The sequence below is a fragment of the Achroia grisella genome, unplaced genomic scaffold, assembly GCF_030625045.1.
Source record: "Achroia grisella isolate CSIRO2021 unplaced genomic scaffold, CSIRO_AGI_Agris_v1 utg1174, whole genome shotgun sequence".
NCBI classification, from domain to species: Eukaryota; Metazoa; Arthropoda; class Insecta; order Lepidoptera; family Pyralidae; genus Achroia; species Achroia grisella.
This window is the reverse complement of record NW_026712590.1, coordinates 3,130,228-3,145,679: the sequence shown is the minus strand read 5'-3', so window position 1 is coordinate 3,145,679 and position 15,452 is coordinate 3,130,228. Positions and strand designations below refer to the sequence as shown.

At 37.9% G+C, this 15,452-nt stretch overlaps 1 protein-coding gene across 1 annotated transcript in view; it reads right to left on the bottom strand.

The window, feature by feature from the left end:
• Positions 1 to 15,452, bottom strand: part of LOC131851674 (uncharacterized) — a 37,532-nt gene that overhangs the window by 21,414 nt on the left and 666 nt on the right. Inside the window, exons 2-11 of the mRNA XM_059202201.1 lie at positions 8,441 to 8,605; positions 7,510 to 7,741; positions 6,751 to 6,921; positions 5,966 to 6,114; positions 5,048 to 5,173; positions 3,092 to 3,289; positions 1,982 to 2,071; positions 1,667 to 1,846; positions 967 to 1,214; positions 64 to 227 (exon numbers count right to left, since the gene is read on the bottom strand). Coding sequence (XP_059058184.1) covers positions 64 to 227; positions 967 to 1,214; positions 1,667 to 1,846; positions 1,982 to 2,071; positions 3,092 to 3,289; positions 5,048 to 5,173; positions 5,966 to 6,114; positions 6,751 to 6,921; positions 7,510 to 7,741; positions 8,441 to 8,605 — 1,723 coding nt within the window. The remainder of the gene's footprint in view (positions 1 to 63; positions 228 to 966; positions 1,215 to 1,666; positions 1,847 to 1,981; positions 2,072 to 3,091; positions 3,290 to 5,047; positions 5,174 to 5,965; positions 6,115 to 6,750; positions 6,922 to 7,509; positions 7,742 to 8,440; positions 8,606 to 15,452) is intronic.

Below are 15,452 nucleotides of genomic sequence, written 5' to 3'. Positions count from 1 at the left end.
TACATTCTTAAAACGTAACTGACTGTTTTCTGTCTGTTATTTCCAAAATAAAACAAATGTTACCTTTCTCAATCCCATAATATATGTCATTCTCGTCGTCGTCCTCCTCCGGTAAGTGTTCGTAGGCACTGGGATCCAGATTGAGATACTTGAGCTCCGTGGTGAGGGCGCGAGTGCCGCCGCTTGTGCGCTCCATGTACGAGCGGCAGTTCTCTAGCAGTTGCTCTCTGGAATTATTATAATCATTGTTAGCGCACGAATCAAACAATAACAGAATTGTATCCTAGAGACGGAAAGAGAAAGAGGGGAAGGCATTTTATAAAACGGGAAGACAAGTTCAAGTCAATTGTGAACTGTGAGTACTAAACAGAGAAGAGAAGTTGCACCTTTTGGCACTGTCGTCCTCCAGCGCCTTCCATTGGTTTCTATCATGAAAATAAAAGATCTATTGTAAATATAGTTTAAAAGAACTCGTAAAGTTCAGAAAAAAGGCTCTATTATTAGTGTCCTAATTAATATATTCTTGACAATGTACTTATACTATTATACCAGCAATGCGATGCATTTTATGTAGTAATTAATTTATTGTGAATAAATTTATGCATTCGTCGCGATATTGATGGTTCGAATCAATGTACATTTTTTACCTTTAGTACCTATATAAGCAACTCATATAGTTTTATTTTTATTTATCATTTACAGTACGCAAACTATCATAATAATAAATCCTTTATTACTTAAGCACATATATATATATATACACATTTGTGTTTTATAAAATAAAAAAATATATTCCCAAACAACATACTACTACTAATAATCTTATAATACAATTATTAACTGACTTCCCTTAATATTTTTTCTTTCACGGTTCTATACAATTCTACAGTATATTATTTGTTTAATACTGACGAAACGTAAGATTTAAAATATCCCACTAAATGTAATAAAGATATGACATCTCACCTATCCGTGGCCCACGATAAGGTCTTGACCCTGGGCCCCGACAAACAAACGGCGAGGTCTTGACAGAGTTCGGCGCTAAGACCAAGAGCTTCACCTTCCGCAAATATCGCGGTGGACAGCACGTTCGCCCGCTGCTGCGTTTGCTTCAGGTTCAACGTTTCGGAAGTCTTCACAAAGTTGGTCTGTGATCGGCTATCATTCGCCCAGCTCCCGAATTCTGCCTTTGACTCTTCTTTTATATCGAAGTCCTAAAATGAAATTTGAAAACATGTCAAAGTGTCTCCATCAAGCTACCTGTTATATTTTTACCCTGGACAAACCTTAATGAAATAATTTCATTTCATTTTAAGAAGATTCTCCACGAGTGCAGCCATGTTGCGAGCTATGGCAATTCGTCGTCTCAATCTCGCCATATCACTTACGGACATAATGGAGAAGACGGATAATATTCTTCATTCTTCACCAGTACTTACGACAGTAAGCTGTGACAGTGCGGACTCCATCTCAATCTCGCTATACATCAAGGTCCGTCCAAAGAAATTTGAGATAATGGGAAGTACATTCCTCATGATAGCCTATAGTGACAATGCGGACGCGGTCGCCGTACGCTATCGCGAGGTGTCTCGCCGTATAGATCACTGGGTACTAGCGTACAATAAAACTAGAGAAGATGAAAAGCTTATTCTCGGCGAGTACTTACGATAGCTAGCGGAGGCAGCGCGGGCGCGGCTTCGATCTCGGCGTACATGAGGGGCGAGGGGTGCACCGAGAACGCGGTGAGCGTACACTCGCATCGTATCCGCGCACTCGCGGACAACAACCCGCCCAACTGAGTGAACCACGACGACAGCGTCCGTTCGGTCGAACGAGCCTCCGACTCCTGTAACGATTGTAAAACGGAGATTATGGTATATATTTATAGCTATGTTTAGTTTTAGTTTATAGAATGTATTTGTTAGTCGTGTCGTAATAGATGAAATTGTAGACAGGCTATTAATATAAAAATAATAAATACCTTTTCAGTCTTCAATTTGAGCTTTTCCAATTCATTCATTCCAGCCGTTATCGCCCTCACGTAGAGTTCGCATATAAACGGCTTCATTTCCTCTGTACTCTGTAATTTGCAAATAAAGATTTTTTTATTAAATTGATATTGAATAAGACGAATTGATTTAATTGAAATGAGAAAGATATAATTAGTTAAATCTAATTGATTTAAAAGGAACAATTGTGTACAAATCGCGACACCAAAATAGGGGTTTGTCATTCCAAGTTTTGAGAATTTTGAGGGATTCGGGAGAGCGGCGATTTGTTGGGCGAGAGCCGCGGCGGAGGCCGCAGGCGCGTGCCTTACAGCTGGTGCAGCACGGTGCACGGTGCGGGCGGGAGGCGCGGCACAGTGCACAGTGCACAGTGCACAGTGCACAGTGCACAGTGCACCGTAGGTACCTGAGCGTGCACGGCGGCGGCGAGCGCGTGCAGGTGCGCGGCGGAGGCGGCGGGCGCGGCGAGCGCGGCGGCGGCGGGCGGGAGGCGCGGCACAGTGCACAGTGCACAATGCACAGTGCACAGTGCACAGTGCACAGTGCACCGTAGGTACCTGAGCGTGCACGGCGGCGGCGAGCGCGTGCAGGTGCGCGGCGGAGGCGGCGGGCGCGGCGAGCGCGGCGGCGGCGGGCGGGAGGCGCGGCACAGTGCACAGTGCACAGTGCACAGTGCACAGTGCACAGTGCACAGTGCACCGTAGGTACCTGAGCGTGCACGGCGGCGGCGAGCGCGTGCAGGTGCGCGGCGGAGGCGGCGGGCGCGGCGAGCGCGGCGGCGGCGGGCGGGAGGCGCGGCACAGTGCACAGTGCACAGTGCACAGTGCACAGTGCACCGTAGGTACCTGAGCGTGCACGGCGGCGGCGAGCGCGTGCAGGTGCGCGGCGGAGGCGGCGGGCGCGGCGAGCGCGGCGGCGGCGGGCGGGAGGCGCGGCACAGTGCACAGTGCACAGTGCACCGTCGGTACCTGAGCGTGCACGGCGGCGGCGAGCGCGTGCAGGTGCGCGGCGGAGGCGGCGGGCGCGGCGAGCGCGGCGGCGGCGGGCGGGAGGCGCGGCACAGTGCACAGTGCACAGTGCACCGTAGGTACCTGAGCGTGCACGGCGGCGGCGAGCGCGTGCAGGTGCGCGGCGGAGGCGGCGGGCGCGGCGAGCGCGGCGGCGGCGGGCGGGAGGCGCGCGGCGGGCAGGAGGCGCGCGAGGGAGCGCGCGCAGCCCTGCAGCGCGGACCGCGCCGGGCCCGTGCACCGCGGCACCACCATGCACCGTGCAATTATCACCTGCGACCGAAACGAAAACGTCCCGCCGTTATTTTTTTTTTTTTGTCCTTTATGGCTTCACTATACGAGCCAATGAACGGTGGAACGTCAGGGCGCAGGCGGGCAGGGATAAATATTAAATAGTACAGAATGGGTTGTCGTATTCGGCGGCGAGGACAATGTCGTGTGTATTATTTAACTTCTATACGCCGTCGTCAAACCACTATGAATGAGCACCCACCCATACTGGTCATTGAATGTGAGACCATACTGGTGAAATTATTTTGAAATCTAAGCACAATTTTGGACGCATTTGGGATTATATTCCCATCTCTGAGCGGGAGCACCACAATACAAGTCACTTCCATTTGACCCAATTCAAAACCGAGCGACCAGAATGATTAATAATCAACATCTTGTGACATACTCGACACATTGGCTTTATGGCAAAGCATCTCTGAATTATGTAACTCATATATAATGGAGTGTTCTGATGATCTGTTATCAGTTCATTGGCGTGATGGTGACGAAACGTAGGCGAATATTCATAAGCTTTGTCATCTGATAGTGACGTTTTGACTTTTAAGTAGAGAAATAGTGAAATGTCGTTATTATAACATGAGTTCCTGAGGAACACCGGCACGTATCGGGTGCAGGAAGTCAAATAGTTTATTGATTAGCAAGGCCGTTTGATACTTATTAGAGCGCAAATTTGTCACTCCAAAAGTTTGTCTATAGCCCTGAGCAGGCTGGTGGGGGCTGATTATTTGACAGCCACCAATGACCATGGATTCTTTTTAGCTGTCTAGAAATATAGCATTGGACAGAGCTTAGTTATGAACGAAATATCAAAGAGAAGGGATATTTTCCACGCAGTGAGTTTCCACCGAAGGTGGAGTGAACGCGATTCGCGTTCATTTATTTATATTCTCGGTATGATCTGCTATAACTGAAAACGTGCAGTATTTTATTTTTGTAAAGTTGACGTTAGTTAGATAGTCACAGGTTCGTCCTGGGTGTAGAAACCTATAATGTTGTAGTGTTGATCAACTACCGACTTGTAACTATTTGTATAAGATACTTTAAAAGACGTCGCCATTATTTCAGCTCGATTTACTCGACACGACCCACGGACCTACCGACGATGTACAACCAGTAGGGTGAGTTTAACGACCAGGCAACGGTCGTGATTTATGTACCTTATTAAAAAAATAATTATTCCTAACAACTGCAAAACAAATCTTGGGTGGAACGAAACTGAAGTCGATATGAGAAAATTCTTAGGATTCCCAAGTTTGAAATGAAAAATATACAGATACCATGAAACGTCCGAAAAATTAGTCAAGATCAATATAGCCCAATCAAAGGCTGATAGTTTCTTATAGGTTTATTTATACCTATTAAGTGTCATCAATTCTCATTAGATATTCTATATAGATAGAAAAGCAAACATTGAATAATCCTATCAAGACAACAGGCGAATTTAGACTACTATTATTACGCCTGTGACCATAACAGTCCTGAGGTAGTCATTGAAAATAGACAGTAAAAAGTCGTCTTCGTGGCATGGTACCTTAGTCCACTGGAATGGTAGCGCGTAAGTGATATCACAGATGTAACATGATTAGGTCCGTGAAACTCATTATTGGGCATGGTTACCCTTTACCATCAGGTGGGCTGTCAGCACATTTGCCATTCTAATTAAGAAAATGTATTGGTAAGCTAATGTAATGAATAAATTAATGGTCTAACGTAGAGAGATATATGATAGACACTAACCTGTGCAATTAGAGTGGCAGCATCTTTGCTATTCTTCCATAATTTCTTCTCGCGGGGCGACGTCTCCGGTCGGCATCGAAGTCGCTCTACCAACTGATATCCTTTGCGAAGCGGTGTTCTCTTCGCCTATAATAAAATAAAGCATACTCTAAGGGAGAGTAACACGAGTAGTCAAGATGATCCTTGAAATATATTGAAAAGAGGTCTTATTCCTATGTCACAGATCATGCGATCTGCCGCGATTTATGCGGCACCCGTTAGGTAAATATAAGATTTAGGAATGCCATCGGAGAGCGTCGGCGAACGACATTATACCTACATTGAATTTTCAATCGTACGCAATCAGGGGTTCGATACAGTTATAGTTATATATGTCTTGTATATAAACTTCTCGTGTCACAGTTTTCGTTCCCATACTCCTCCAAAACGGCTTGACCGATTCTCATGAAATTTTGTGAGCGTATTGAGTAGGTCTGAGAATCCGCTAACATCTATTTTTCATCCCCCTAAATGTTAGAGGTAGTCCACCCCTAAATTTATTTTTTTATTTTAAGGCAAAACGTTTGCCGGAACTGCTAGATCTATTATGTACGTATCTTTGAAATGTTATCGGTCATCGGTAGTGTCTTGACGGTTTTTCTAGTGGTTTAGCACATCGGGTTTTTTTATGGTAGATTCCTCGCCCGAAGCAAATATTTGTATTCATGAGTATGATTGTCTGATTTATGTATATTTATAAAAAAATATTTCATTATTTCTGTAAGTTCTCTAGTACCCATAACACCAGCTCTGCTTGGCTTAGAACTATATGGCGCTGTGTAATTATCCAGGACTATTATTATTACTACTACATACATTTTTGTATAATTATATAGAAAGTTGCGCGAATTAAATAGCATTTATTTCATAAATAATTACCAAAGTGATGCACTGCGACTGTTTGTTCCACTTGTGTAGAAGTACAAACTCCAAATCAGTGAGAAGTTCCCACACGTCGATAGTGAATCCGGCATCTCTTTTGAGTAAATCCGCGAGCGTCGGTTCCGCATCTTCAGATATGGATGTATCTGTACAGAAATACTCGAAATTCTACATATTGCTTAAATGATATTAAATAATAAGTACAATGAGAGATTTTAAGTCGACATTAAAGAAATGTATAATCGAAATTCGAAAAGAAGGCAGCTAAAGAGCGAAAGTATTATACATATAACAAACATAACAAGAATTTTAACGAAATATTTGTTTAATGTATATATTTTCATGAATTTGATATTAAATCTAAAATTAGTGAATAATAATGATATTATGTTTAGTTAACAAGGATTACTGGATGACGGTCCTCGTAAGGTAATCACGAGCGTTCAGCATCGAATGGTATTCTTCATATCAGAACTCATTAGCACCACCAAATTTCTTTTAGAAAGGTAGTGTGGGAAAAAATGCTGATTCCCAAGCGTAACTCAGTCTAATCAACTTTCTATACGATATTTTATTCCAATAATGAAATAACACTACTATAGAAAAACGAACTTTTCTCGACTATATAACCATTGGGATGAATAGTATTTACAGTACATAATACACTGGAACATCAAACTTTCATACAAACTTGGACTATCATAATAATTAATTATCAATCAAAAAAACATATATAAGTACATACTTGTAAATAGACAAATTTGCACCTTTAATTGACTCACCTCTGACATCCTCCAACTGTTCAACATCAGTCAAATCCACAATCCCAGCTCTAACTCTGTCCATGACACTGCTGGCCAGCATCAGCGCCAAGTCGTCGCACTTGGACGCAGCGAGCTGACGCAGCCGTGTCACGAACATCACCCCGCGCTCCTCCTTCAGCCATTCTAGAACTGGAGAGAAATTACAAAATAGTAATTATTATATAACACTAACAGCACCCCTAATAGTAAGCCATTACTGACGCCTATGAGCAACCAGGGGAATTGCAAGTTTTTAAGAAGGAATAAGATGATGTCTTAAAAAGTTTTAATATCATCTCAGTTTAGAAATACCATTGCTGGAAAATAACTGAAGGACTCATGGGAATAAACCCCAGGGGAGTTGCTGGTGAATTTTAAGAAGAGGTGGATAAGGAAAGGAATTGCAAAAGGGATAGCAGGAAGGCATATAGTCATCTGGAACTTAAGTCACAATTTTTTTTATTTACTCTCGTGACCCCAGTATAAACTTGTTAAGTATAAGTTTTTAATACAGTTTAAACATCAGAAATAAAGCTGAAAATATTCAGATATTTTTTGGAAATATTTTTAAGTTTTTTATTCAATTATTTTCAATTTTAAAAAGTGATGTCACCAAATTTAGTACCCCTCCTTGTCACACTTTGTCTACCCCTACTATTCAATGTGTGTGCAATTTATGGACGCCACACTTAATTGAAATACATAATATAAGGGACATGATATAATTATTACACTTACCCTCATTGTCAGTAGGGGGTTTGCCCTGTGGATCCAGGAGCACCTTAAGCACAGGGTGCCCCCAGGGATTTGATAGGATTGTCTTGAACCACTCGCTTCGCTGCAGAAGCTGGCTCTCCCATGGCGGGCTGTTGCCATTTCTGCTAACGATCGCAGTGTCGCACTCTTGAATGAATGTTTGAATGGCATCTTGAAGAAAAGTGTGCTCATCTTTGCTCTTTGGCCATTCCGTCTAAAACATAATTGTATTATTTAACACCTATAGACGACATAAAATACTTGATATACCTACAACATATAAGTACAGTAATATTATATACACTCGCAAGCGACCAAATTGACTCAAGCGCAATGTTTGCTTGCAGAGGTAGCGCTTGAATCGATTTGGTAGTGTATAAGTGGTAATAGTTGCTACTCATGATTTAATAAATCTCATTGAATTTTGAAACGAAGATAGATTGTATCTATCTTCGTGTCAAATTTCATCAAGATCCATTTAGTTCTCAAATGGCAGCAAATAAACAGACACAACTTAGCACTGGCTGTTATCAAGATCCATTTAGTTCTCAAATGGCAGCAAATAAACAGACACAACTTAGCACTGGCTGTTAATACTGGCTGTTATGATACATTTTTTTTTACTATATATTTTTTTTTATAATCCATTCTCCTCGTATCTCGCTAGCCTGTATTCCATAAAAAAAACTTGTTTACCCTACCCGCTATCGAGCTCCTACGCGTGTGTCCACAAATTGTCAAAATTAGTTACCGCATAGCGCCCTGCAGGGATAATCAATCATTTTTGGATGATATACATTTTATTTGCGATAACGATTTTCTTAACATATTAAGGTATGCCTTATTGATTTGTTGATGAGAGAAAAACCTATGGCACTCAAAGGGCTATTGTTACGTATATGTATATCCTCACATGCAGCACGGTTCGGGCGGTGTGCCTCTGCAGCCAGCCGAGCAGATGTGCGTGTGTGGTGGGCGCCGAGTGCTGGCACAGGCTGTGGATGCGGCGCCACGCCTCGCACACGTGTTTGTTGCGTGCACGGAGGGAGCACTCCTCGTTCAGCCGTGCCTCCAACGACTGGACCGATAAAAAAAACATCAGGACTAGCGTCAAAATCACTGTCGGCCGCAGTTTCGCCGAACGATAGGTAGCGAGTTCAGATGACACTGCGAACCTCGGAAATACTTATGGAGCGGCAGAAGGCCAACTCCAGGCGGGAGTATACGACTTTACTCTGAGGGCACCGCTAGAGAGTTTCGAACATCGGCTCAGGTCGTTGTAATTTCGATCTCCGTTTGAATTGGACGGGGATCAATCGTAACATACGCGTGTAAATAAAGTCGCTTCCACTGTCTTCCAGTAAACAGAAGAGATCCTTTAAAAAGAAGCAGACCTCATAAACCCCTCCCAAAGGTATTAAATACAAAAACAATAAACTAATATTAAAGAGGAAAGTTATAACATTTTGCTTGTCATGGTTTATTCATGACAAATAATTTTTTTTTTTAATTTAAACAAAATTCAACTGAGTATAAAGATTATATGGAAATAACATAGACTATGTTGCATGTGGTAGCGAGATATAATTCCATAATTTCCAATGTATCTAATATAAACTGAATATATCTGTCAATGATTAATTATTACACCTAATTATAAACAACGCAATCTAAGTGAAAATGCAAATACTGCTAAAAATGTGCAGTTTAACATTGACAGAGCAAGCCATGAATGTTACCTACATTAATTGCTTGTTGACCCAAGTCTAAACCCAATATAAAATTCAAGGCTCCATCCAATTTTACAAATCTAAGTGGACTCACCACATCAGAAATAAATGGGGCAACTGTACTTATTAATACTGACAAATATTATAAATGCAAACATTTCTATGTATGTAACATGTTCCCATTTTAACCCATACCATACTTGACTATATGTCAAGTATGATATGGGTTAAAATGCACTAGCATTTAGAACGAAAATTAACATACCTATTTTGTATACCAGTTAATCATAACCACTGAGATAAATTTGTTATGATTAACTTTATAAAAAATAGCTATGTGGCACAACACAACAGAAACAAATTAATTATTTTTGGACCTCAATGTGCATATTTAGAAAGGGTTAGTAATGTGAACTGATGACTGAATTGTTAGCTATGTACCATATCAGGTTTAGGTTTCTGCTTCGCTTCTGGGAGGAGCTTGGCTGGCTATATTACTAGTCTTAGCTATAGATGCACAACGGTCCAGATGATAGGCTAAATGTGGAGAATAGAGTCCATATTATATTACATTACCATGACAGGCTGACCTCCATGCAGTTTCCCTTTATAATCATTATCATGATAAATTCCTGCTGAATTTGTCACTATTTGCTAACTATCCTGACCTTGAGCTAATCCTATCATCCTCCACTGGTACCCGGCCAGAGTAAACTGTTAGCAGACTTGTGCACCATTCCATTGTCCATTAAAAAATTTACATTTTTTAAATATTTCCTGTACATGGCTCATTTTGTAATATGTATATTCTTAGAAAACTGCCATCAAATAATCAGGGGCAAATCAATTTGTCAGCAAGCCAAAATTCTTAGAAATCAACACAAATACAAATCCGTGGATATTTCACAGAAAAACATATTTATAAGTCTACAAATATTGTTTCTTAAGTGGATTAAGAGCATATTTTATCTGAAAAGGCTGAGGTCATACAGATCAACAAATTTCCTCTATTTAATTAATTAACACTATCAACTCACTTCAGGGTGGTTACATCTATTTTGCAAAATTTTTTATATGGCGTGTTTGTAATTAAGAAATAATATATATAAACAATTGTCAGAACAAAATTTGCATGTAGGAAAATATTTGACAAATCATATAGAAAAGTGACAATTAATACATTAAAATATTATTGATTACAAAAATTATTTATTATTCCACAGAAATATAATATCCATTTTTCTAATAGATGTTAATATTCCAAATATGGATTACTTAATTTTTTTTTTTATCCATCTTTCAATTGGCCCATCGAGCCTTTAGCAGATTCGTTGTGGGAGTCTGTTGACGGGAGAGAACCTCTATTGAGGAAACATTTTACATTGCTATTTTTTTTTTCAATTGTGTCTAAAAACAGTTACGTTGTAATACAGCAAGAACTAAATTGTAATTACACGAATAAATGTAATTTAACATACTATAATTTCCAGGACAAATATTTCTTATGTGCTATTCAAGGTTATGATTTAAGTTAAATACATTCAATCTCAATCATATTGATTGCCAGCTAGACAATCAATATGATTGAGAAATGTAATGAAGTCAGTTTAAGAATGATAAAATAATCACAATACAGTAATGATCTAAACAAATTATGATAATATTGACTACTTTTAGAATAATTATTTAATTATTTAGCTATTATTACTCTTGATAACCCTAACTGTTAATGACAGACCTTCTTTTATCATTAATTCCTATTTTGAACCATGTTTTTTTATATACTATTTTTTACTTTAATATTGTTACATATATAGCTTTGTGTCAACATATACTCTATAGCAAAGGCTTAGTCAGTATAGTCTGTTTTTAATCCCAGAGACATATTTGACATTACTAGTGCTTGCATTTTTTAAAAAGGGTTGTGTCACTATTGGAAATTAATATTAATTAAAATTTTTTATAGGATATTCAGAAATCACATATTATTTCTGAATATCCTATAAATGGTGTTTATTTAAAATGCATTATCACAGAATTAATAAAGTATAAGTATTAATAAATATATGGTTGTGGAATCAAAATACATTTTTTATTTTTCACTAAATTACAGACTAACTGCCTTTTTTAAAAAAACAAATAACCCTCTTATAGTGTCATATATCATAAAACATACAGCTATATAAAAGTTTTAGCTGTTTAAAAGAAAAAGATGTTGGTTTGTAGCTTAATACTGTAAAAATTACTATTTGTATGGAAACAACAAAAATGTATTTTTGTGTTCTGTAATATAACAACAGTGATGGAAACACTATTGTAAGTTAATTTTAAAAATCTGTCACGGAAACATCATTTAAAGTTTTAAAACTAATATGTTAAAATAATAATTTCCAATTAAGGGGGTCTTCCTATGTGATGGGTTGAAAAAATCGATTTTTTTTTTTTTCATAAATTGCTCCCTTAACATGTCTAGAATACGGTAGTAAAGCGATTTTAGAAAATTCGAAGTCGTTTTAAAGATACAGCAGGTAAAAGAAAGAGCGGTTCGGATGAGTTGGCAGTTAGAGACCGGGCCTATTGTGTACCGTCGGCTTTATACCTGGCCTCCCTTTTATTAATATATTTGTTTATACAAGTTTAGACACGTTTCTACAGACTTAAACAGAAAAGGAGCAGGTAAACTTACTGATAAAGTTATCCAAGAAATTACAAAATTCTACGGATTAGCAATTCGACGCCATCCAGATTCGCTTGAAGATATGAGAAAGGAAGTTTGGGCAACGTACTATCACAAATGTTCTTCTGATGAAAACCCTCAGCATCAATTTTGTCCAGAAGGCGAAGACAGTTGGTGTAAATGGCGTAAGGCTGAAGCTAATAATGAACTGGACCAATTTCATCACGATAAACCACCTCTAATTCCGCAAGTCCAAGAAGCTATCAAACCGGTTTTCGAAGATTTATCGAAAGACGAATTATTAATTCGTTGTTTAGGAGCAGAGACACAAAACAATAACGAATCTTTGAATTCTTTGATTTGGACTTTCGCTCCTAAACATCTTCATTCTGGTCCCAAAGGTGTTGAAATTGCTAGCTACTTAGCAGTTATTATCTTTAATGAAGGTTTTCAAGGTATTTTAAAAGTTATGTCGATTATGGGATGCCCTGTTGGTCGTGAAGCCCAAGCGTATGTTGAGAAACGGGATGAAAAGCGAATCTTACGCTCTGAGCGGCGCGTAAGTGATGTCGTTAAACAAGCCATTGACTCAAGAGCTGAACAATCTGCTTTAAAAGAGTTTCACGAGGAAGAGGAAGGAATACTCTATGGACCAGGCATCGCCGATTGAGATTGATATTTTAATAGTTTTTAACGGACTTGAAACTTTAAACGCGTTTTTCTCAAAACTGTGTTTTTCAAACTTTCCTCCATTGTATCTCAGAAACGGCTGGACCGAATTACTTGAAATTTACAGGGCACACTCAATATATGTAAACGCATGGAATGAACTATTATCAATCGAAAATTTTCAAAACTTCGATTTTTTTATAGCAAAAAACAAAAAAAAAAAAACGCCTAATTTGCAACTTTTATTTCAAATGTCTATCAAAAATCCAATTTTTTTTATATTCATTTGATTATAGGTCATTCCGTGCTTTTAAGCCTAAATTAAAACGCCTTTTTTTGTTTTTTTTCAGATAAGCCGATCAGCCGGAATCGTGGAGGAAGTGGGAGCTCTTTTTTTCGAGGCGGGGGTGTCCAGAGCGCTGTAACTCTAGTTTGACTGAATATTTTTAGCTGAAATTTTATATTTATACTGTCCAAATATGTGTTAATAAATGATAAAAAACTTGAAGCTCTAAATATTTACTGGTCGTAGAAAAAAAATCCTAAAACATCCCTAAAAAACAGGCCGTCACATAGGAAGACCCCCTTAAACAAATCAATATCACAGCTACACCACTACCCCACTATAGGTGGTAACATTATTAGAAAATTTGACATGTACACCTGTCAATTTATTCTCTTGAATAAAAAAAACAGACTATAAATTATTTTACCTTACAAGACATTCTGCCATTTCCACCTATATTACTAACCTAAACCCCTCATGTATGCTATGTCTGTAATTGGTAAATAAACAATTATCTATCTATCTATACACTCATTTTAACATTTTTAAATAGTATGATAAGTATTGTATTTTGGTAAGTTATCCTTACTAATATTATAAATGCGAAAGTAACTCTGTCTGTCTGTCTGTCTGTCTGTCTCGCTTTCACGCCAAAACTACTGAACTGATTTAAATGAAATTTGGTACCCATATAGTCTAGACGCCGAGGAAGGACATAGGCTACTTTTTAATGCGAAAAAAGGGTTGTAAGGGGTTGAAAATGGTAATGCAAGGTTATCTTTATGCGGTTGAATACACACTTATTATAATAATGGCTTAACTAAAAAATTAGATATTTTGGAAAGTCTACTTTATAATTGTGTTATTAAGTCTATTTTCAAAAATTTTTAATTTCTGTATTACACCAGTATTGTACTAGATATGCGACTTATTAACGCTCATATGTCATAAATAATCATATATGTTGCGCGCGCAACTGATTATTGTCAATCCGTTGTCTCCTTATGAATTTAAATGAATAAACGTTTGCTCTGCAATTTTATTTTATAAATACATAAATATAATCCTGGTATAGCCTATAACTGATGACCCTGCTCTTGGACAAGAGCGTAAGAACATATTATTAATATTTTTAAAGAATAAAACAACATATAATATTAAAAATGTTGTCAATACATATGAACAACATTTCCTTGGAAGAAACAACATCTACCGTTCCATCCGAGCTATTCAGGTTCGGAATACGCGTTTCTCCATTCTGGCCAGTAGAGTCAGAGATATGGTTAGCGCAAGTAGAGGGATAGTTTGCAATTTAGAATATCACATCTATTATTTTGATTTAACAAAATTTTATTATGTTATTGGCCAACTGGACCACCAATTTTCAAAAGAATTTAAAGAAATGTTTAAACTGTTTATTAAATATAAATAAATATGACATTTAAATTTGTAAATATCACATTGTCACCATTCAAGGGGTAAAATAAAATAGCAGATAAAAGTTTTTATGGAAATTCGTCATATAAGAATTCGTCACATAATAAACTAGAACGATGAAGCTTTTTTCTTACGCTTTTTTGGGTCAGTTTATTTAATAAATACCTTACTAATATTATGAAAGTGAAAGTGACTCTGTCTGTCTGTCTTAAAAGCCAAAACTTCTGAACTGATTTAAATGAAATTTAAAGTCTAGATCTTGAGATAGGACATAGGTTACTTTTTAATGCTAAAAAGGGTTATAAGAGACTGAAAGAGGAATATTTTAAAAGTTTAAGCTTCAATCTTATTTTTTTGCGTATTGATTAAATATAATTAACGAAAATGGGTTGTAAGGGTCAAAAGGGGAGTTAAAATGTTGTATGCATGTATTGTCATTTTTTAAAGCTAGAAACTTGAAACCCATTTTTTAGGCTGTTGAGAAAATATCAGTACCTACCGCCACAGGACTCGGCCATAAATGGTTACAGTATAGCGACATCTTATCATTGGTACATGATGACACTAATATAAGTAGCATTAAAAAAAACAAGAAAAAGGGTTATAAGGGGTTGAAAGGGGAGATGTAATGTATGTATGGTATGTATGGAAGTATCTTCATTTTAAAGATAGTAGTTTGAAACTTAGTTTTTGGCTGTTGATTGAATTGTATGGAATTATGTATGGAAATTTCATTTTTGAAGCTAGAACGATGAAACGTTTTTTATTGGGTTAGATTATTAATATATATTTTTTATTATTTGCTCAAGGTCACTATTTTACGCGGACGAAGTCGCGGGTACAGCTAGTAAGTTTATATTTAGTTAAATGAACTGTTTCATAGACTACATAAACTAAAATAACATGACCAAAGTATAAAAAGTAAAATTAAAACTAGCAATCTAGGTACACCAAGTGTGTAATTACCAATGTTTTCAGTGATAAATTAATATGGAGTTGCACACGAAAATGTAGCTATAGCAATGTATGTAATAACAGCTATACACAAAAATATGACATCAGCATGAAAATAAATTAGTTGACAAACACATAACCCTTATTGTAAGTGGGTTAAAGTACAAAATAA